This window comes from Dendrobates tinctorius, unplaced genomic scaffold (genome assembly GCF_039654945.1).
Source record: "Dendrobates tinctorius isolate UK_male_01 unplaced genomic scaffold, ASM3965494v1 ptg000322l, whole genome shotgun sequence".
NCBI classification, from domain to species: domain Eukaryota; kingdom Metazoa; phylum Chordata; class Amphibia; order Anura; family Dendrobatidae; genus Dendrobates; species Dendrobates tinctorius.
In genome coordinates this window covers 2,856,376-2,879,896 of record NW_027361989.1, presented here as the reverse complement: position 1 = coordinate 2,879,896, position 23,521 = coordinate 2,856,376, and the positions used below count along the sequence as shown (strand labels likewise).

Below are 23,521 nucleotides of genomic sequence, written 5' to 3'. Positions count from 1 at the left end.
AATATTCCATCCTTGAATTTATCCTATAAAGCTCCCGTATAATATTCTCACCTTGAATTTATCCTATAAAACTCCCATATATTCTCACCTTGAATTTATCCTATAAAACTCCCATATAATATTCTCACCTTGAATTTATCCTATAAAGCTCCCATATAATATTCTCACCTTGAATTTATCCTATAAAACTCCCATATAATATTCCATCCTTGAATTTATCCTATAAAGCTCCCATATAATATTCTCACCTTGAATTTATCCTATAAAACTCCCATATAATATTCTCACCTTGAATTTATCCTATAAAACTCCCATATAATATTCTCACCTTGAATTTATTCTATAAAACTCCCATATAATATTCTCACCTTGAATTTATCCTATAAAACTCCCATATAATATTCTCACCTTGAATTTATCCTTTAAAACTCCCATATAATATTCTCACCTTGAATTTATTCTATAAAACTCCCATATAATATTCCATCCTTGAACGCACACCGCGTGCATCATGTTTTTGTGCAATTTGTGAATAATATATATAGGTTCTCCTCGTCTGAGTTATTTTTGATGATCAACAAAATACGATTTTCCTGTAATTCATTTCTCGCACTCTCGGTATAATAATGACTTTTCCCTGTGTAGGATTTTTGATAAAAAGGTTGACAACTAGTTGGACAACCCCTTTTCATTCCTCATGTTTGGTCCTGTTAAAATAAAAACACACAAACCTCCCATGCTGGCTCCGTTTCAGTGGTGTCGGCACTTGTGTTCTTGGGGCTCTTATGAGGTTTTTACGTCATGTGAGCCCTGTGCCCAATCAGCGCTGACGTCACTGTCCCCACCTTCAGACAAATCAAGCATCATGAAGCCGTCAGAGAGCAGCTGCAGCCCTGGCTTCCTATTGATGTTCAATACGTCCAAAGAAAGGAGCAGTGAAGCTGCCGCTGATTGGGTGCAGGGCTCGTGTGATGTGAGAACCTCACATAAGCCCCGAGACAGTGAGTCTCAACACCACTGAAGTGGAGCCGGCACGCCAGCGGAGTATGAGTGTTTTTATTTTAATGAGGCCAAACATGAGGAATGAGTTCACTGAGAAAAAAAAAAAAAAATATATATATACATATGTATACACACCGTATTTTTTGGACTATAAGACGCACTTAGGTTTAGAGCAGGAAATTAGGAAAAAAAATGAAAGCAAAACATGTGGTCAATTCTGTACTTAATATCACCTTTCCTGGTATATATGGCCCCCTCATCCCCATCCTGATACACATGGCCCCCTCATCCCTTTCCTGGTATGCAGGGACCCCATCCCTTTCCTGGTATGCAGGGCTCTCATCTCGTTCTGGTATGATTGGCCCCATCAGAAAATATAAGAAAAAAACATTACACTTACCTACTCGGCGCTTCCTCGCAGCGTCCTGCTCTGATGCCAGCAACTTCTATATGCTTGTAAGCAGCACATTTCAGGGACGTCATGCGTTGCTCAGAAGCAGAGCACAGCTGCCGGAGTACTCACCGGGACTGTGCGAGCAGTGAGTATTCATTCCTCTTCGGTAGTGCACAGTGTCAGCCACCGGCTTTCTGCTGCTGCCGGGAGGTCACGTGCGCCACTACTTAAGAGAAATGAATATTCATTGAATTAATATATTCATTCATACGGAGACTATTTAATATTGAACTATATTGTGGCTAGTTTTCTGACTGTTTCGGATAACATGATTTTAGTTTTTTTTGTCTAGTCTCGCTTGAATATAGGTTAATATTAAATAGTCTCCTGATGAGTCATCTTTGGTGAGGACGATGAAACCCATAGAAATGAGAGGCTTGGAGAGTGAGTGTGTATACGTCACCTCACCCTATATACTGAACTGTGGGGTACATGTTTTTTCTATTAGTCATCTTCTGACTAATCTTCAGGGGGTGAATTATGGGTATAGATTATATTTGCAATTAATAAAGTTTAGCTTTATCCTTTTGTCAGCAAACATGAGGAATGACAAGAGACAACCCATTTATGAAGATTCAATTTTGATTAAAACTATTCCAATATTATGAACATAAAAAAGGCTTCTCCCCTATGTGACGTCTTTGATGTTTATTAACAGTTGATTTCCAAGTAAAATATTTCCCACATTAAGAAAATGAAAATGGCTTCTCCTCTGTGTGACTGCTCTGATGTCTAACAAGAAGCGCTTTCTGGTTAAAACATTTCCCACATTCTGAACAGGAAAAAGGCTTCTCCCCTGTGTGAGTTCTCTGGTGCCTAACCAATTCTGATTTATTGATAAAACATTTCCCACATTCTGAACAGGAAAAAGGCTTCTCCCCTGTGTGACTGCTCTGATGTCTAACAAGAAGTGCTTTCCGGTTAAAACATTTCTCACATTCTGAACAGGAAAAAGGCTTCTCCCCTGTGTGGGTTCTATAGTGTTTATCAAGATTACCTTTATGGTTAAAATATTTCCCACATTCTGAACAGGAAAAAGGCTTCTCTCCGGTGTGGGTTCTTTGGTGCCTAACCAAATTTGAGTTAAGATTAAAACATTTCCCACATTCTGAACATGAAAAAGGCTTATCTCCTGTGTGGGATCTTTGGTGTTCATCAAGATTCCCTTTCCGTTTAAAACATTTCCCACATTCTGAACACGAAAAAGGCTTCTCCCCTGTGTGAGTTGTATAGTGATTAACCAAATGTTGCTTCCAGTTAAAACATTTCCCACATTCTGAACAGGAAAAAGGCTTCTCCCCTGTGTGAACTCTATAGTGATTAACCAAATGTAATTTCCAATTAAAACATTTCCCACATTCTGAACAAGAAAAAGGTTTCTCCCCTGTGTGCGTTCTGCAGTGTGCAACAAAATGAGATTTCTTGTTAAAACATTTCCCACATTCTAAACATGAAAATGACTTCTTTCCTTTAGGAGCAGTGTGTTTTTTATTGCCTCTTTTGCGACTTTGATTTTCCTTAGTAGTCAGTAATGAATCAGAAGATGGGACCTGCTTCATAGGATCAGATGACAGATCTTTGCTGTGAATAGATGATGATATATCTGGAGTAATGGCAATCACTTCAGTTGTATCTTGTAGGATCTCAAGATCATCAGATTTAAAAATTGTAGATGTCAGCTGTCCGTCTGATTTCCTGGTACAGTCATCTGCTAAGATAAAAAAACAATTCTTTTTTAATAAAATATCCTTGAGTTTTATATTTTTGAACATTTCTACTTAAACTCTCCATAAAAATGGCAAGCTATGTAAAAACTTTAATTATTTACCAAGACAATGACAGTTCACAGTCTAATAGAAAACCTTGTTGGATGAGCCAGTAGTGTGTGGTGTTCAACTGTTTGTTCATTCTGCCTCCCAAATATCAAATATAAAGAATCCAATCAATGTTATGTAGGTGAAAATAATACCAATTCTCATCTCACAAAACACAAATCCCCACTCAGGTCCATCATCTGTAAACGGAAAAACAGATAAGGCAGGTTACAGTTAATGCTATAGTAAGGGTTAGTGTTGGGGCTAAAGTTAGGGTTAGGCTCAAGAATTAGGCTTTTCTCAATTGTCTCCCCAATAATTGGGTCACATCAGTAACGTCACGTCAGTCATGTCAGAGTTTTCTATTTCTATTTGTTCTACACACAAATTTATATGTGTCCCAATTCATCAGCCAGAATCCACGATCCTATTATGCTAGGTCAAATTTAGGACTTACATTCGCTATGGGGCTTGTTATAAAAAGAGTATTCTGTCCTATTGGTCCAACAGCCCTGTTCAAGCCACCCCTATGTTTTCTGCCGTTCTTCCTAGGACCCGTTATGAAATGCTCATGAGATTTTGACATTTTAACGACACTAGTCAATGCCTGCCCAGAAATGTCCCTGAACATGACAGAATATTCAATATCAGACCCATCATCGAAGACTTGACAGAAAAGTTCTTAAAGCTCTACACCCCAACAGAAAACATTTCCACTGATGAGTCCCTTGTAAAATTCAAAGGAAGACTGCACCTCAAGCCATTTATTCCTTCTAAGAGGGCAAGGTTCGGAATAAAGCTTTATAAAATGTGCGAGAGTTCAACCGGATACACATCAGCTTTTCACATTTATGAGGGGAAAGACAGCCAACTAAACCCACCAGGAGGCCCTACTTATCTGGGGACATCTGGAAAAATGGTTTGGGAGCTGATAACTCCATTTTTACAATAAGGCTACAATCTGTATGTTGACAACTACTACACCAGCATACCTCTATTTAAAAGTCTGGTTGAACATAACATAGGGGCTTGTGGGACCATTCACAAAAACCGTCAGGGGTTTCCACAATCACTGGTCAAAGAACATTTCCGAATGGGGCAGTCAGGGGCTTTACACAATGGAGAGCTGCTTGTCCTTAATATTGATAATAAATAAAATATTTTTATCCTGAGCTCGATCCACACAGATGCCACAAGGGCCACTGCAGACCAACAGGGATCCACTACTCCAAAACCTGTGTCTGTCATTGACTACAACAAATATATGGGGGGTGGACCTTGCAGATCAGGTTCTGCAGCCATACCAGGTATCAAGAAAATCACATACCTGGTATAACAAGTTAGTCATGTATTTGTTTCAGGTGGCCACATATAATTCTTTTGTGTTATACAAAAAAGCCAGAAATGCAGATACTTTCCTTGATTATCAGGAAAAGGTCACTGAAAATCTTGTTTTTGAAAATTTTGTCCCCGCCAATCCTTTAGAATGTGAAGATGTCAGAAGACTCACTGAGCGACATTTTATTGCACTCATCCCAGTAACTGAACCAAGAAAGAACCCCAGAGAAGATGTCGTGTATGTTCCTAGAGAGGAATGAGGCATGATACCCGCTATTATTACCCACAATGCCCATCATTGCCAGCCTTATGCCTCCATGACGGCTTTACAATCTTCCACACAGAACCACGTTTTTGAACTGTTTTGACATTCAAGCATTTGGTTTATTTAGTGACAGACACATTTGAGTAGAGCTGACTTAACAATTTCCGGGGGTAGGTGGGGGGAGGTCTCCAGAGACACAAGCTGGGCACAATATATTGGGCACTACAATGACATTTTTGCATTTTTTGCTCTGAAACTTCAACTACGAGTTTCTGGAAATCATCCATGTAGTGAAAATGGTCACTATATCCATAGATGAACTCCCAGAGGGGTGTCATTTCCAAAATGGGGTCACTTCAGGGGTAACTGTTGTTCTGGCACTTAGCAGCTCTCCAAAGTGCCATAACAGCAGAATCCCCCCCTGAAGTGACCCCATTTTGGAAATGACACCCCTCTGGGAATTGGAAACGACACCCTTCTGAGAATTAATAATAATAATCTTTATTTTTATATAGCGCTAACATATTCCTCAGTGCTTTACAGTTTTCACACATTTTCAAATAAACGCAAGTCATATCAAAGAAATGTTACCACTATCATAAAGTACAATATGTCACAAGAAAACAATCTCAGAATCACCAGGATATGTTGAAGCATTTTAGAGTTATGACCTCATAAAGTGACACTGGTCAAAGTTGAAAAAAATTGGTCACAAAGGAAAAACAGTCTCTGGCGCGAAAGGGTTAATATTTTGTTGCACAACCTTTTGAGGCAATCACTGCGATCAAACGATTCCTGTAAATGTCAATGAGACTTATGTGGTGCTCTGATTACATATTCCTCTGTATTGGCTTATGACAGGTCGCTGACCCCTCACTGACCTGCCCCCATTATTACATAATGCATATAATAGCGTTGATGTTATTGGTGATAATGCCTATAATATTGTGGCTATTGTGAGGCTTAGAGAAAAATTACATCCAGCAAAATATCATCAGTGATGGCGACGCCTGCGTAGTAGCATTTATAAGTAAGAGACAGAGGCTACTGGACAGGGGCCACTGGTGTTCTTTTGCTGGGTGGGGAGCCAACACATCTCCTGCAGGCGGGAATAAATGTATATTACAGCCATCAGCCACGCACAGCTTAGAGATCTATCAGGGCACAGGTGGAATGTTTGTCCTGGAGATTATCACAATCCTCCAGGAAGTTAGTTGGTTTTAATACAAATTGAAAAGTCAGGATAAAGGGAAACTCTGCTGTTATTGGACAGAAATTCACACTTGGCCTCACTGCACATTTACTGTTGTCGCTCATAAAAGGAAAGTTTGGCCAGAAAGACTGGACCTGGTCTTGTAGGGACCATGAGACATTCAGCAGCACAGAAGGGAGAGAAGATTCATCCGATAAGATCTCAGGGATCTAGGAAGCCAACAGCATCATTACCCTCCGCTTTCTCTTACAGGCCCAGCATAAGATTTTTCTTCAAGTGATTTTCTATCTTGTCAGCACATTCTACGTACGCTGTCATTTGGCTTTATAGTTACAGATCTGGGCAGGTAACGGTCAGTGTCTCCTAATGTGAAGGAGACAATGGCTAATGAAATCAATTATTAACCCTTATATAAGTCAGTTCACATATGGTGTACCAAGATGGCGTCTGTGTCTTCAGACAGCACCCTGGAAGGAATCCTTGGAATGCAGAAGCTGAGATACTGGATACCATATATGGAAGTGAAGCTGAAATGGACCTATCATAGACTGACACTGGCTACTCAGGAGATTGTGTGACACCCATTTCCTGTCTCTTTGTCTTGAGAATAAACTTCGGTTGTGTGCAAGCCTTTGCTGAGAAAGGGGTAGACATCTAAAGCTGGAGTCTCACATAGCGACTCACCAGCGATCCCGACAATGATATCAACGTGTCAGGATCGCTGGTGAGTCGCTATGTGATCGCTAGTGAGCTGTCACACAGACAGCTTCACCAGCGATCAGCACAGCCACGCCGAGCGCGCGTCGTCGATGTGTTCATTAGTTACCAGCGTCCTGGTGCAGGGAGCTGGTAACTAACATACACATCGGGTATCCAAGGGACGCTCGTCCCTTGGATACCCGATGTGTATGTCAGTTACCAGCAGATCGCTGGTCTCCCGCCTGTCACACGCAGCGATGCATGCTGGCCAGCGGGAGACCAGCAACAAAAGAAATGTCCAGCAGTTTCCTACAGCGATCAGCGATACCGGCAGGGGGGCTGGTCGCTGATCGCTGTCACACACAGCGATCTCACTGGTGAGGTCACTGTTGTGTCACAAAACTTGTGACTCAGCAGCAATCTCGCAAGCGAGATCGCTATGTCTGATGGGGCCTTAACTCTGTGTTCGGTGTGACTCTTTAAGTGCACACTCGGCCTATATTGGGTCAGGTACAAGCAATCATATAGATCTCGCTTTAAGGGATCTACCCTAACACTAATCCCAGGGGGTAGGTGGATCCTCCAGGTTGTAAGTTCTATAGAAAAGGGCTTTCACTGCCCAAAGTCATTTGAACAGTTTTGGGTGGAGGAGAATGTTGTGATCTAGAGACAAAATGGTGATCATGGTAATACGGCCGGACTACACCACCGATAAAGCAGCCACAGCCGGTGACTGAGAGGAATCTGTGACTTCTCTGCATTCAGTGGTTACTACTCACCTGGGTAGTCATATGTGGGAATCTCCGCTTTACACCGCTCATCATCTCTCACATGTGTCTCTGTAGTATTAATATGGGTCAGATCTTCACCCTGAAACAAATATTGTAAAAGTCACCGACAGATGGAGAAGTCCCATCTATGATCAGCTCTAATCCTGCCATCTCCACCGTTCTCATTACACAAGTATAAAACATATAATACTGGTGGATAAAACAAGACTGAGCACAAGACCTTCACAGCCATCTACACATCATAGGGGAGATCTCCTGACACCTTCTCTCCATCTACCTGATGATCCTGAGGAGCACTGGGATCTTCTTGGTTACAGTCCTGTGGAAGAAGAGGACGGGGACATCTCTCTGGTGTTGTCCTCTTACTGGATAGATCTGGAGGAAGCACATACAGGGACTGAATTCATTCTCTACATACAGATAGTTATAGGCCGTGTGTATTTAGTCCTGTCTATTACCTGGAGATGTGAGGGGCTGGGGAACCTCCATTATGACGTCCTTGTACAGATCTCTGTGTCCTTCTAAATACTCCCACTCCTCCATGGAGAAATAGACAGCGACATCCTGACACCTTATAGGAACCTGACACATACAATGATACCGTCATCCCCCGATCCCTTCATAGTGTTACTGTATAATGTCCCAGCATTCCCAGCAGTGTCACCTCTCCAGTCAGCAGCTCAATCATCTTGTAGATGAGTTCTAGGATCTTCTGGTCATTGATGTCCTCATGGATCAGGGGGTGAGGTGGAGGCCCCGTGATTGGGCTCAGGGGTCTTCCCCATCCCTCAGACACAGGGTCCTGACAGCGATCACTAGAGGTCTTCTTCACCACTGTGTAATCCTGGTAATGGAGAGACACATTAATAAATCTCACCACAGACATTTCCAGAGTCCTCACCTCTCCAGTTCTGTCCATCTGTTATTCCCATAGATAAGAATGATGTAATGTGACGTCATCAGAATCTCTCACCTCTCCAGTGAGACGGAAGAGGATCTCTAGGGTGAGGTGTAATATCCTCTCCGCCATCTTGTCTCTGTCCATATCCATCCTTGATGGGTAAATCAGGAAAATTCTCTTCTGTAGAAGATCTTCACTGAGAGGATCCGATATTGTAGAGACCTGAATGAGAAGAAGATCCGATGTAACATCATAAGAATCCTGTGTAATAATACACTTACTGGAGATAATAAGGGAAACATATGAGGAGATTTATTATCTTACAGGGTTTAGTTTTCTCCCCTGACATCTACTAATAAAACCTATATATTTAGGCCACAGACAACAAGCAGTTTCCTCCTCGGAGTCGGCAGCTGAACACGTTCCTCATAGACTCATCTTCCATAACGCTAATTCTCGTCTCATTACCGACACTGGAATCGGCATTAACAATACTGCAGGAGAGATTCATTACACGCGACATGAGAAATAACTCCTTCATGATGAGGACGACATCTTCATCTTCTACTGCGGCTCTAGAGACAGGTTTGGCCAGAGTCGGTCACTGCCTCCATCCCCACCGGCCGTCTATATGAAGGTTTCCCGTCTTCCCCGCACTGGAATCTTCTATCACGTTAGATCTCAGCTCTGAGTCACACACAGAAGTTTGAGGCTTTTCTGGAAGAACAGGACAGGAGAGATCTGAGGCCGATGTCTCCATGTACAGGGTTTCCCCTCGGGATAAGAGGCTTTTCTATCCCTTTCCCCCAATTAGAGGGGACACCTGTGGATATCGGGGTCTTTACCGGCTGCAGTCCTGGGGGGATTTACCCGGTAACGTGGACGTTGGACAAACGTCACCATCAATTACCATCAGAGTGAAGGAACATCGCTCCTCTATTCAGCTCTATGGATCCAGGATGAAATCCACTGCGGCCCCTGCAAGAAAAGAGCGAAGTCTGGTGAGACCCCCGAGGCCGGAGATTTCTACAGCTGCTCTGTGCACACAGGACCTGTGATGAGGTCACAGGAGGGGAGGAGTCAGGGGTCACATGATCAGGGGCCTCAGTGTGTGCAGGACTCTGCTGTGCTGGTTGTCATGGTGCTGGATGAGGGAAAGATTATGTGTGGGGTCAGGAGGGGTTTACAGGGTGGATGTAGCAGAGCCGCGTGTGTACGAGGTGTACGGAGCGGAGCCGTGTGTGTACGAGGTGTACGGAGCGGAGCCGTGTGTGTACGAGGTGTACGGAGCGGAGCCGTGTGTGTACGAGGTGTACGGAGCGGAGCTGTGTGTGTACAAGGTGTATGGAGCGGAGCCGTGTGTGTACGAGGTGTACGGAGCGGAGCCGTGTGTGTACGAGGTGTACGGAGCGGAGCCGTGTGTGTACGAGGTGTACGGAGCGGAGCCGTGTGTGTACGAGGTGTACGGAGCGGAGCCGTGTGTGTAGGAGGTGTACGGAACGGAGCCGTGTGTGTAGGAGGTGTACGGAGCGGAGCCGTGTGTGTACGAGGTGTACGGAGCGGAGCCGTGTGTGTACGAGGTGTACGGAGCGGAGCCGCGTGTGTACGAGGTGTACGGAGCTGAGTCGCGTGTGTACGAGGTGTACGGAGCCGCGTGTGTACGAGGTGTACGGAGCGGAGCCGCGTGTGTACGAGGTGTACGGAGCGGAGCCGCGTGTGTACGAGGTGTACGGAGCGAAGCCGTGTGTACGAGGTGTACGGAGCGGAGCCCTGTGTGTAAGAGGTGTACGGAGTGGAGCCGTGTGTGTACGGGGCGTACGGAGCGGAGCCGCGTGTGTGCGAGGTGTACGGAGCGGAGCCGCGTGTGTGCGAGGTGTACGGAGCGGAGCCGCGTGTGTACGAGGTGTACGGAGCTGAGTCGCGTGTGTACGAGGTGTACGGAGCGGAACCGCGTGTGTACGAGGTGTACGGAGCGGAGCCGCGTGTGTACGAGGTGTACGGAGCTGAGTCGCGTGTGTACGAGGTGTACGGAGCCGCGTGTGTACGAGGTGTACGGAGCGGAGCCGCGTGTGTACGAGGTGTACGGAGCGGAGCCGCGTGTGTACGAGGTGTACGGAGCGAAGCCGTGTGTACGAGGTGTACGGAGCGGAGCCCTGTGTGTAAGAGGTGTACGGAGTGGAGCCGTGTGTGTACGGGGCGTACGGAGCGGAGCCGCGTGTGTGCGAGGTGTACGGAGCGGAGCCGCGTGTGTGCGAGGTGTACGGAGCGGAGCCGCGTGTGTACGAGGTGTACGGAGCTGAGTCGCGTGTGTACGAGGTGTACGGAGCGGAACCGCGTGTGTACGAGGTGTACGGAGCGGAGCCGCGTGTGTACGAGGTGTACGGAGCGGAGCCGCGTGTGTACGAGGTGTACGGAGTTGAGCTGCATGTGTACGAGGTGTACAGAGCGGAGCCGTGTTTGTGTGGACCCCTCTGTGTACGCTGTATACCTCCAGCTTCGGTCACAGACCCCACAGTGTACGCTGTATACATCCGTATACCCCCATCTTCGGGCGCAGACCCCTGTGTACGCTGTATACACCCATATACCCCCAGCTTCGGTCGCAGACCCCTGTGCACGCTGTATACACCCATATACCTCCAGCTTCAGTCGCAGACCCCTCTATACTGTATACACCTGTATACCCCAAGCTTCAGTCACAGACCCCGCGTCTCTCACACTGTATACCCTCAGCTTATGTCTCGGAACCCTGTGTGTATGCTGCATACACCCGTATACCCCCAGCTTCGGTCGCAGACCCCTCTGTGTATGCTGTGTACACCCGTATACCCCCAGCTTCGGTCGCAGACCCCTCTGTGTATGCTGTGTACACCCGTATACACCCAGCTTTGGTCACAGACCCCTGCTTACGCTATATACACCCATGTATGCCCAGCTTCAGTCGCAGACCCCTGTGTATACTGTATTCTTGTGTTTTGAAACTGTTAAACTGTAAAGCGCTGTGGAATATGTTGGCGCTATATAAATAAAGATTATTACTCACCTGTATACCCCCAGCTTCAGTCACAGACCCCGCGTCTCTCACACTGTATACACCAGTATACCCCCAGCTTTAGTCTCAGAACCCTGTGTATGCTGTATACACACGTATACCACCAGGTTCGGTCACGGACCCCTCTGTGTACGCTGTATACACCCGTATACCCCCAGGTTCGGTCACGGACCCATCTGTGTACTCTGTATACACCCGTATACCCCCAGCTTCGGTCACAGACCCCTCTGTGTATGCTGTATACACCCGTATACCCCCAGCTTCGGTCACAGACCCCGCATCTCTCACACTGTAGAACTGACGCCGGACACACACGTAAAACTACAGTCGTCGGTCTCTCATCTCTCGCACTTATACTGATAAAATAAGATGGAGTCAGACGAACCCTCCTACAAAACGTGAGAACAAAGTCATTACTACAGGACTGTGGGAGAAAGGGATTTATTCTACAAGAAACGCTGGGGCCACAAATGAGAATAACATAATGTCGTTCATCTTCTCTTTCACCATAGATCTTGACAGTGAGGGCGACTTCCACTTTGCCGTAATGTGGATTTAGTGGCCATACATAAGTAGTTTACTAGCTTCTGAAAGCTTTCTGGAAGCCGGGAAGGCCTGGTTCCCAGTAAAAGGGTAAAAGGTTCCAGAACAACCGGTTCACCATACATCTGTGCTATCAGACACTTCACCTTCTCCCAAAGCCCAGAAACCACCGTACAAGACCACCAAATATGTCTCATGTCACCAGATATTCCACAGCCCCTAAAACAGTCTCCTGAGATTTTAGGAAAAATGCTGTGAATTTTTTCTGGTACATAATAGACTCTGTGCAATAATTTAAGGAGGTCTCCACAAGGGAAGTCTGGTGACTACCTCATGATATGGTGTCACAGCTACGATACCATTCATCAATTGACTGTTCAAACCCCAGATCCTCCTCCGACTGTAACATATACTTCAATTTTTTTTATCATTTTGTGGAGAATTTATAGCATAGTAGATCAATGAGATCGTTCCCCTGCCCAAAGGGTCATATAGACATTTATTTTCAAAACTCGTTGCCCTGAGAGTAGTACCGCTCGGGAGGATCTGCTTTGCAAAGTGGAAGATCTGGTTCAATCGCATTACCTCCCTAACTGGAGGGTCAAATGTTTGAACAAATTCCTGTCTGTCAAGTAAGATATTAAATGGGGAACACAAATGTTTAAGTATATGAATACCTTTCAGCTTCCACCAAGGAAACATTTGTGGCTCAAGGCCTGGCGGGAACATGGGGTTTTGTAATATAGCTGTCAGGGGAGAAGGGCTTGATTGTAAGTTATATTTAAACCGGACTTTCCTCCAAAGAAGCAACGAGAGGACTGTAAAAGGAGCCACATTCATTAACCCCCGTGGAAGTCGGTCTGTGGTCCACATTAGGCCTGATAAAGAGAATGGTTTGGAGAGAAATGATTCCAGAATAACCCATCTCGGACTATTGGGATATGAACACGCACTTATTAATGGAGAAATCTGTGCCGACTTGTAATAAAGTGTTAAATTAGGGAGCGATAAACCCCCTTCTTTTCTGTGATGGAACATAAGTTTTTGCGCAATTTTGGGTTGTTTTCCGAGCCAAAGAAACTTAGACTTCATAGAGTGTAACTGAGTGAACGTTCTGGCTGGTACCATAATTGGGAGGGACCTAAATAGATATAAGAAGCGAGGCAGTGACACCATTTTTAATGCATGTATTCTGCCGAGCCAGGATAACTTTGAGGAAGCCCATCTATCCAGGTCCCTCTGGAAGTTTCGGATCAGTGGAGAGTAATTCCTCCTAAACAGAGGTGACCTGTTGGCTGTTAAGTTGATACCCAGATATGTTAGATAATGTTCTTTGTCTATAAACCCAAAATGGGAGGCTATATTAGTTTGCTCTGTCTTAGGAAAATTTACAAATAATGCTTCGGATTTATCAATGTTAATCTTTAACCCTGAGAACTTCTCAATTTTGTGAAGAGGGAAAACAAGTGAGGGAGTGTAGTGTGGGGACTTATTAATGTTAGCAGGACATCATCCGCAAAGAGGCTGACTTTATATTGGTCTCCCATATTCTCAGGGCCCAGGATATTCTGATCTCTCCTTATTGCTTCCACAATGGGTTCCATTGCAAGTGCAAAAAGAGCCGGAGATAGAGGACAGCCCTGCCTGGTACCCTCTGAATATTAATTGGAGGGGGATGTGGTGACGGGAGTTTTACATAAGCGATAGGGCTATCATATAACAATTGGAGGCACTTTATAAGTTTAGGGGAGAATCCGACTTCCGATAGAACCGTAAAGAGATACGACCAGGACACCGAATCGAAAGCCCTCTCAGTATCTAATGCAAGCAGGAGAAGTCGCTTTCGCTGTAGGTTAGTTGTATGAATAATATTTAACGCTCTCCTAATATTATCTGGGGCCTGTCGCGCTGGTATAAAACCAACCTGATCCCGATGGATGAGGTGAGGGAGGATTTTACTGGTCCTGTTAGTCACAATGGATGTAAAGATTTTGAAGTCAATGTATAAGAGGGATATAGGTCTATAATTTGTTGTGAGATGATCTTTCTTAGGATTAGGGATTACGGTTACATGCGCCACGTAGAACTCAGGGGCCAGCTGTGAGCCATTTAGTAGTGAATTACAGAGGTTTTTATATGTGGTGTCAGCACATCGCTGCATTTTTTATAATATTTGCTGTAAGACCATCCGGCCCCGGGGCCTTTCATCTTTTTAGTTTTTTGATTGATGAAACTATTTCCTCCTCAGAGATGTGTAGATGGAGTTGTTGTGCCGCGGACTCAGTCAGGTTAGGTAGATGTAGTGTGTGAAGGAATGACTCCAGTAGTGAGGGGGGGTGATTGTGGGGCGAATACAAACTCTGGGGGTATTCATTATAAGTGCTACACATGACATCGGGGTGGGCTGAGATCTGACCCTTAGGGTCTTTTATAGAGGAGATTATATGCAGTGACTCTCTCATTCTGAGCTTACGAGCGGCATCTTATTAGGCTTATTGGCATGGTGATAAAACGCGGCTTTACTCCAAGTTAGCGCCTCTCCGTTCTGGTGGTGAGAATGGCGTCTAATTGTCATTTCATATCTTGTATTTGTGTAGATAAGTATAGGGGTGAAGAGCGCTGATTGGCCAATTCTAACTCCTGCAGTTTCTCCTCCAGTCTGGGCTGTAATTCAGACCTTTCTTCTTCCTGTTGGCCGCTAACTTAATCACAGAACCGGGAATAGATTTTCTGTGCGCGAGTCACATTGCTCCAAGTGAGGCCTCCTCCGCTGTGTGAGTTTAGGGGAAATTTGTTATATCTTCTCTTATAGCGGTTACATTAGAGATTTGGGCATTTTAGCTCCTGGTGTGGAGTCGATAGCACAATCATATGCCGCCATATAGTAGACGGCCGGTAACTGGGGATAATTCCCTCATGTGTGGGGTCTATTTCCCTCCAGAGAAACCACACGTTACATTCCACACATAACACTGTGTAGAGAAGGCGGCGCGGAGTAATTGTGCCAGTAGTGAGGGGCGAATAATGGCGGGAATGTCACTGACTGAGGAGAAGGCTCCATGGAGGTCTGCACTCCGGAGATCATGTGACCCCTGACTCCTCCCCTCCTGTGACCTCATCACAGGTCCTGTGCACAGAGCAGCCATATATGTGGAGCGCGGCTCTGCAGGTTAGTGATGGGCAGTCCGGCTCTTATGGCTCCTTTCCCCACTTGTCTCCCTCCTGTCCCTTCACTATAAAGCCTGGGCCTCATTATACAGCTGTACAGGGGTCTAGTGAAGGCTTTTTAGCCCTTTCCTCAGACTGTAGCTCCTGGGAACAGGCCCTCACTCCTGTCCCTTCACTATAAAGCCTGGGCCTCATTATACAGCTGTACAGGGGTCTAGTGAAGGCTTTTTAGCCCTTTCCTCAGACTGTAGCTCCTGGGCACAGGCCCTCCTGTCCCTTCACTATAAAGCCTGGGCCTCATTATACAGCTGTACAGGGGTCTAGTGAAGGCTTTTTAGCTCTTTCCTCAGACTGTAGCTCCTGGGCACAGGCCCTCACTCCTGTCATAGAATCATAGAATCATAGAATCATAGAATCGTAGAGTTGGAAGGGACCTCCTGGGCCATCTGGTCCAACCCCCTGCTCAAAGCAGGATTCGCTAAATCATCCCAGTCAGATGTCTGTCCAGCCTCTGTTTGAAGACTTCCATTGAAGGAGAACTCACCACTTCTCGTGGCAGCCTGTTCCACTCATTGATCACTCTAACTGTCAAAAAGTTTTTTCTAATATCTAATCTGTGTCTCCTCCCATTCAGTTTCATCCCATTGCTTCTAGTCTTTCCTTGTGCAAATGAGAATAAAGTTGATCCTTCTACAATGTGACAGCCCTTTAGATATTTGTAGACAGCTATTAAGTCTCCTCTCAGTCTTCTCTTTTGCAAACTAAACATTCCCAAATCCTGCAACCTTTCCTCATAAGACAGGGTTTGCAGACCGGTCACCATTCTGGTCGCTCTTTTCTGAACTTGCTCCGGTTTGTTGATGTCTTTTTTAAAATGTGGTGCCCAAAACTGGACACAATATTCCAGATGAGGTCTGACCAAAGAGGAGTAGAGGGAAATAATGACTTCACGTGATCTAGACTGTATGCTTCTGTTAATACATCCTAGAATTGCATTTGCCTTTTTTGCTGCTGCATCACACTGTTGACTCATATTCAGTCTGTGATCTATTAGTATACCCAAGTCTTTTTCACATGTGCTGTCACTTAGCCCTATTCCTCCCATTCTATATATGCTTTTTCCATTTTTATTGCCCAGATGTAGTACTTTGCATTTCTCCCTGTTAAAAACCATTCTGCTTGTTGCTGCCCACTTCTCCAGTTTATTTAAATCTTTTTGAATCCTCTCTCTCTCTTCTCTAGTATTAGCTATCCCTCCTAGCTTTGTGTCATCAGCAAATTTAATCAGTTTACCCTCAATTCCTTCATCTAAATCGTTGATAAAGATGTTGAACAATACAGGGCCCAGGACAGAGCCCTGTGGTACCCCACTTGAGACATTCTTCCAACTGGATGTGCAGCCATTTACGACCACTCTTTGGGTCCGATCACTAAGCCAGTTATGAATCCACCTAACAGTTGCCTTGTCCATTCCATACTTAATCATTTTTTCAATAAGGATTGTATGAGAGACTTTGTCAAATGCTTTGCTGAAGTCAAGATATACTATATCTACAGCATTTCCTTGATCCACCCAATCAGTGATACCGTCATAGAAGGAAATTAAGTTAGTCTGACATGACTTATTAGTTACAAACCCATGCTGACTCTGTTTAATCACTTCATTCTTATCCAGGTATTGACATACATGTTGTTTAATAATTTGTTCAAAGATCTTTCCTGGTATAGAAGTCAGACTCACCGGCCTATAGTTACCTGGGTCCACCTTCTTCCCCTTTTTGAAGATAGGAACAACATTTGCTCTTCTCCAGTCTTCTGGCACTTCTCCTGTTCTCCAAGAATTTTCAAAGATTATAGAGAGGGGTTCAAAAATTTCTTCTGCTATCTCCTTCAGTACTCTGGGGTGTAATTCATCTGGACCTGGAGACTTGAATTCATTTAGGCTAGCTAAGTGTTTCCTCACTATCTTTCTGTTTATAGATATCCTGGATTCTTCTATTCCCTTAATAGGACAGTGAATAACAGTTGATGTTACATTTCCTTTCTGAGAGAAAACAGATGCAAAATAGGAATTTAAAAGTTCAGCCTTCTCAACATCCTGTCTTACCATTTCATCATTTTCATCCTGTAAAAATCCTATAGCATCTTTGACTTTTCTTTTACTTTTGACATATCCCCAAAATCCTTTATTATTGCTTTTGACATCTCTTGCAAGCCTCAATTCATTTTCAGCTTTAGCTAATCTGATTTGTGCCCTGCAAGTTCTGCAGACAGCATTATATTCTTCTTTAGATATGCCTCCCTCTTTCCATTTTATAAACATTTTTTTCTTCCTTTTTAGCATGTGCTTAAGTTCTGTGTTCATCCATCCTGGTTTCCTTAACTGCTTCCTATTCTTCCCTCTTTTCGGAATTGTTAACAACTGTGCTTTGAGAATTTCATTTTTCAAGATTTCCCATCCTTCCTGGACATTTTTGTCTTTAAGGATATCCAGCCATTGGATTCCTCCAATTCTCTTTCTGAATCCCTTAAAATCTGCCTTTCTGAAATCTAACCTTGACGTCTGAGTCTTCACAGGTCTTCCGCCTCTAGTTATCCAAAATTCTAAAATAGCATGGTCGCTACCTCCTAGGGTCCCAGCCACTTTTACCTCCTCAACCATTTCCTCCCTGTTTATAAGGATTAGATCCAAGGTAGCAGTTCCCCTTGTTTTCTCCCTTACCTTTTGGAAGATAAAGTTGTCAGCAAGAGAGGATAAGAATTTCCTTGACCTGTTAGTTTTGCCTGAGAGAGATTCCCAACAAATGTCTGGATAGTTGAAATCTCCCATGACAACTATGTCATATTTTTTGGAGAACTTGGCCATTTGATGCATAAAGAGTTCATCCATAGCTTCAGCTTGCACAGGCGGCCTGTAGTAAATGCCTACAATGGTGTCCTTTCCATTGTTCTGTCCTTGTATTCTTACCCAAACAGTTTCCACAGAACTCCCAGTCTCTGAAGCTTCAATCTCTGTGCAGATATACGCGTTTCTAACATACAATGCGACACCCCCTCCTCGTTTATCAAGTCTGTTTCTTGCAAATAAGTTGTATCCTTCTAGTCTTGTATTCCAATCATGTGTATTGTCCCACCAAGTTTCAGTGATTCCAATGACATCATATTTCTTTTCCTGTGTTAGTAGTTCCAATTCTCCTTGTTTGTTGCCCATGCTTTGTGCATTAGTATAGAAACATTTTAGTTTGTGATTGGTTTCTATTTCTCCAATATTTTTATTAATTAGATTCTTTCGTCTTTGTTCTTCCTTTCCACTTCTAATAGCAGAGTTCTCAATAGCATTTGTCAGGTGTATGGCTTTTTCTGGTCTTTTGCTTCCCTTCCCATGTTGTTCTAGTTTAAAGCTCTCCTTACAAGTGTAGCAAGGCGACTTCCAAATACATGCTTACCAGTCTTCGTAAGGTGCACCCCATCTCTATCAAGTAGTCCATCGTATAAGTAGTTCACTCCGTGATCCAGAAATCCAAATCGTTGCTGACGGCACCATCGACGTAGCCAGTTGTTCACCTGCAGAATCTTATTCCACCTCCTTGTTCCATGGCCATCCACTGGGAGGATGGAAGAGAAGACCACCTGCGCTCCCAGTTCTTTCACTTTCTTGCCTAAGTCTTCAAAGTCTCTGCAGATGGTTTCCAGGTCGTTTCTTGCGGTGTCATTTGTCCCCCACATGTAGTAGCAGGAATGGGTAGTCATCTGTAGGTCTGAAGAGTCCTGATATCCTGTCAGACACATCTTTAATTTTTGCACCTGGAAGACAACACATTTCTCTTGAAGTAATATCCGGTCTGCAGATAGCGGCCTCAGTTCCTCTCAACAGGGAATCCCCCATGACCACCACTCTCCGTTTCTTCTTCACAACATTTTTCTTTCTCCATCCAGGAGGACTCTGAAGGCGTACAAGGTTGCTGCTTGTTGGTAAAGTCTTATCCTGATGTATTTCTTCATTGTTTTCCTGCGTGAGAGCCTGGTACTGGTTTCTGAGCAGTATGGGTGCTGACTAGTGTTGAGCATTCCGATACCGCAAGTATCGGGTATCGGCCGATACTTGCTGTATCGGAATTCCGATACCGACTTCCGATATTTTTTCAATATCGGAATTCGGCATCGGAATCGGAAGTTCAAAGTTGATTGACAGACTGACGTCATCATGATGCGCGGTGTGTGCGCATCATGATGCGCCGTCATTTCGGGCCTTCCGGGGGTCTCTGCCGGCCTGCCGGGGGGCTGTGCCGGCCTGCCGGGGGGGCTGTGTGGACTGCCCGGGGTCTGTACCGGCCTGCCGGGGGGCTGTGCCGGCCTGCCGGTGGTCTGTGCACCCTGTGGGGGTCTGTGCCGGCCTGCCGGGGGGCTGTGCCGGCCTGCCGGGGGCTGTGCAGGCTCCGGGGGGCTGTGCCGGCCTGCCGGGGGGCTGTGCCGGCCTGCCGGTGGTCTGTGCAGGCTCCGGGGGGCTGTGCCGGCCTGCCGGGGGGCTGTGCCGGCCTGCCGGTGGTCTGTGCAGGCTTCGGGGGTCTGTGCAGGCATCGTCCGATGGGACTACAAGTCCCATCGGGCGATGCCTGCTACCATGACAGTGATTGACACATTAGCCAATGATGGGACAGTAGTAGTCCCATCATCCGGCTAATGTGTTAAATGTTAAAAAAAAAAAAAAAAAAAAAAAAAATACTACATACATACTACATCCATGCTACATACATACTACATGCTACATACATACTGCATGCTACATACATACTACATACATACTACATGCATGCTACATACATACTACATGCTACATACATACTACATATATACTACATACATACTACATACATGCTACATACATACTGCATGCTACATACATACCACATACATACTACATACTACATATATACTACATGCATGCTACATACATACTACATGCTACATACATACCACATACATACTACATACATGCTACATACTACATACATACTACATACATACTACATACATGCTACATGCATGCTACATGCATGCTACATGCATGCTACATACATACTACATGCATGCTACATACATACTACATGCATGCTACATACATACTACATGCTACATACATACCACATACATACTACATACATACTACATATATACTACATGCATGCTACATACATACTACATGCATGCTACATACATACTACATGCATGCTACATACATACTACATGCTACATACATACATACATACTACATATATACTACATGCATGCTACATACATACTACATGCTACATACATACCACATACATACATGCTACATACATACTACATATATACTACATGCATGCTACATACTACATGCATGCTACATACATACTACATGCTACATACATACATACATACTACATATATACTACATGCATGCTACATACATACTACATGCTACATACATACCACATACATACTACATGCTACATACATACCACATACATGCATGCTACATACATACTACATATATACTACATGCATGCTACATACATACTGCATGCTACATACATACTACATACATACCACATATATACTACATACATACAATACATTCATACAATACATACATAGACATACAGTACATATAACATAGAGTAACATACTTACCAATACTTGTCACATTGTTCCCCGAAGCCATTGTCGTCTACGGAATAAATATTAACATAACAAACCACAAAAATACTCACCCACGATCCGAAGCAGTCCACGAGTGTGTCCCACGACGATCTTGGGTAGAGAACTGCAGCATCAGATGATGCTGCCGTTCTCTACGGGCTGCAGGAATCCAATGACGGAAGGTAGGTATCCTTCCGCACTGTATTCCTCCGCCACTTAAAAAAAAAAAAGTCCCTAGTCTCACTTTATGCCATTGCTGCGTGGGAAATTTCCGATTTCCTCTTTTCAGCTGCAACAGCCAAAACCCGGTGATCGTTGAGCTCGCGGAGACTCTTCACTTATCCCAGAAGGCACTGGGAATATGCAAATGATCTCCTCAAGACTCTTCCCCTGGTTTTCCGATTTCCTCTTTTCAGCTGCAACAGCCAAAACCCGGTGATCGTTGAGCTCGCGGAGACTCTTCACTTATCCCAGAAGGCACTGGGACTATGCAAATGATCTCCTCAAGACTCTTCCCCTGGTTTTCCGATTTCCTCTTTTCAGCTGCAACAGCCAAAACCCGGTGATCGTTGAGCTCGCGGAGACTCTTCACTTATCCCAGAAGGCACTGGGAATATGCAAATGATCTCCTCAAGACTCTTCCCCTGGTTTTCCGATTTCCTCTTTTCAGCTGCAACGGCCAAAACCCAGTGATCGTTGAGCTCGCGGAGACTCTTCACTTATCCCAGAAGGCACTGGGAATATGCAAATGATCTCCTCAAGACTCTTCCCCTGGTTTTCCGATTTCCTCTTTTCAGCTGCAACGGCCAAAACCCAGTGATCGTTGAGCTCGCGGAGACTCTTCACTTATCCCAGAAGGCACTGGGAATATGCAAATGATCTCCTCAAGACTCTTCCCCTGGTTTTCCGATTTCCTCTTTTCAGCTGCAACGGCCAAAACCCAGTGATCGTTGAGCTCGCGGAGACTCTTCACTTATCCCAGAAGGCACTGGGAATATGCAAATGATCTCCTCAAGACTCTTCCCCTGGTTTTCCGATTTCCTCTTTTCAGCTGCAACGGCCAAAACCCAGTGATCGTTGAGCTCGCGGAGACTCTTCACTTATCCCAGAAGGCACTGGGAATATGCAAATGATCTCCTCAAGACTCTTCCCCTGGTTTTCCGATTTCCTCTTTTCAGCTGCAACGGCCAAAACCCAGTGATCGTTGAGCTCGCGGAGACTCTTCACTTATCCCAGAAGGCACTGGGAATATGCAAATGATCTCCTCAAGACTCTTCCCCTGGTTTTCCGATTTCCTCTTTTCAGCTGCAACGGCCAAAACCCAGTGATCGTTGAGCTCGCGGAGACTCTTCACTTATCCCAGAAGGCACTGGGAATATGCAAATGATCTCCTCAAGACTCTTCCCCTGGTTTTCCGATTTCCTCTTTTCAGCTGCAACGGCCAAAACCCAGTGATCGTTGAGCTCGCGGAGACTCTTCACTTATCCCAGAAGGCACTGGGAATATGCAAATGATCTCCTCAAGACTCTTCCCCTGGTTATCCTATTTCCTCTTTTCAGCTGCAACGGCCAAAACCCAGTGATCGTTGAGCTCGCGGAGACTCTTCACTTATCCCAGAAGGCACTGGGAATATGCAAATGATCTCCTCAAGACTCTTCCCCTGGTTTTCCGATTTCCTCTTTTCAGCTGCAACGGCCAAAACCCAGTGATCGTTGAGCTCGCGGAGACTCTTCACTTATCCCAGAAGGCACTGGGAATATGCAAATGATCTCCTCAAGACTCTTCCCCTGGTTATCCTATTTCCTCTTTTCAGCTGCAACGGCCAAAACCCAGTGATCGTTGAGCTCGCGGAGACTCTTCACTTATCCCAGAAGGCACTGGGAATATGCAAATGATCTCCTCAAGACTCTTCCCCTGGTTTTCCGATTTCCTCTTTTCAGCTGCAACGGCCAAAACCCAGTGATCGTTGAGCTCGCGGAGACTCTTCACTTATCCCAGAAGGCACTGGGAATATGCAAATGATCTCCTCAAGACTCTTCCCCTGGTTATCCTATTTCCTCTTTTCAGCTGCAACGGCCAAAACCCAGTGATCGTTGAGCTCGCGGAGACTCTTCACTTATCCCAGAAGGCACTGGGAATATGCAAATGATCTCCTCAAGACTCTTCCCCTGGTTTTCGGATTTCCTCTTTTCAGCTGCAACGGCCAAAACCCAGTGATCGTTGAGCTCGCGGAGACTCTTCACTTATCCCAGAAGGCACTGGGAATATGCAAATGATCTCCTCAAGACTCTTCCCCTGGTTTTCCGATTTCCTCTTTTCAGCTGCAACGGCCAAAACCCAGTGATCGTTGAGCTCGCGGAGACTCTTCACTTATCCCAGAAGGCACTGGGAATATGCAAATGATCTCCTCAAGACTCTTCCCCTGGTTTTCCGATTTCCTCTTTTCAGCTGCAACGGCCAAAACCCAGTGATCGTTGAGCTCGCGGAGACTCTTCACTTATCCCAGAAGGCACTGGGAATATGCAAATGATCTCCTCAAGACTCTTCCCCTGGTTATCCTATTTCCTCTTTTCAGCTGCAACGGCCAAATCCCAGTGAT

At 45.0% G+C, this 23,521-nt stretch overlaps 1 protein-coding gene across 1 annotated transcript in view; it reads right to left on the bottom strand.

The window, feature by feature from the left end:
* Positions 1 to 1,832: 1,832 nt before the first annotated feature.
* The window catches only part of LOC141074069 (uncharacterized), a 32,186-nt gene continuing 10,497 nt past the window's right edge, over positions 1,833 to 23,521 (bottom strand). The window contains exons 2-4 of the mRNA XM_073561586.1: positions 7,854 to 7,951; positions 7,565 to 7,655; positions 1,833 to 3,164 (exon numbers count right to left, since the gene is read on the bottom strand). Of these exons, the coding sequence (XP_073417687.1) occupies positions 2,143 to 3,164; positions 7,565 to 7,655; positions 7,854 to 7,951 (1,211 nt within the window). The 3' untranslated portion in view covers positions 1,833 to 2,142. The remainder of the gene's footprint in view (positions 3,165 to 7,564; positions 7,656 to 7,853; positions 7,952 to 23,521) is intronic.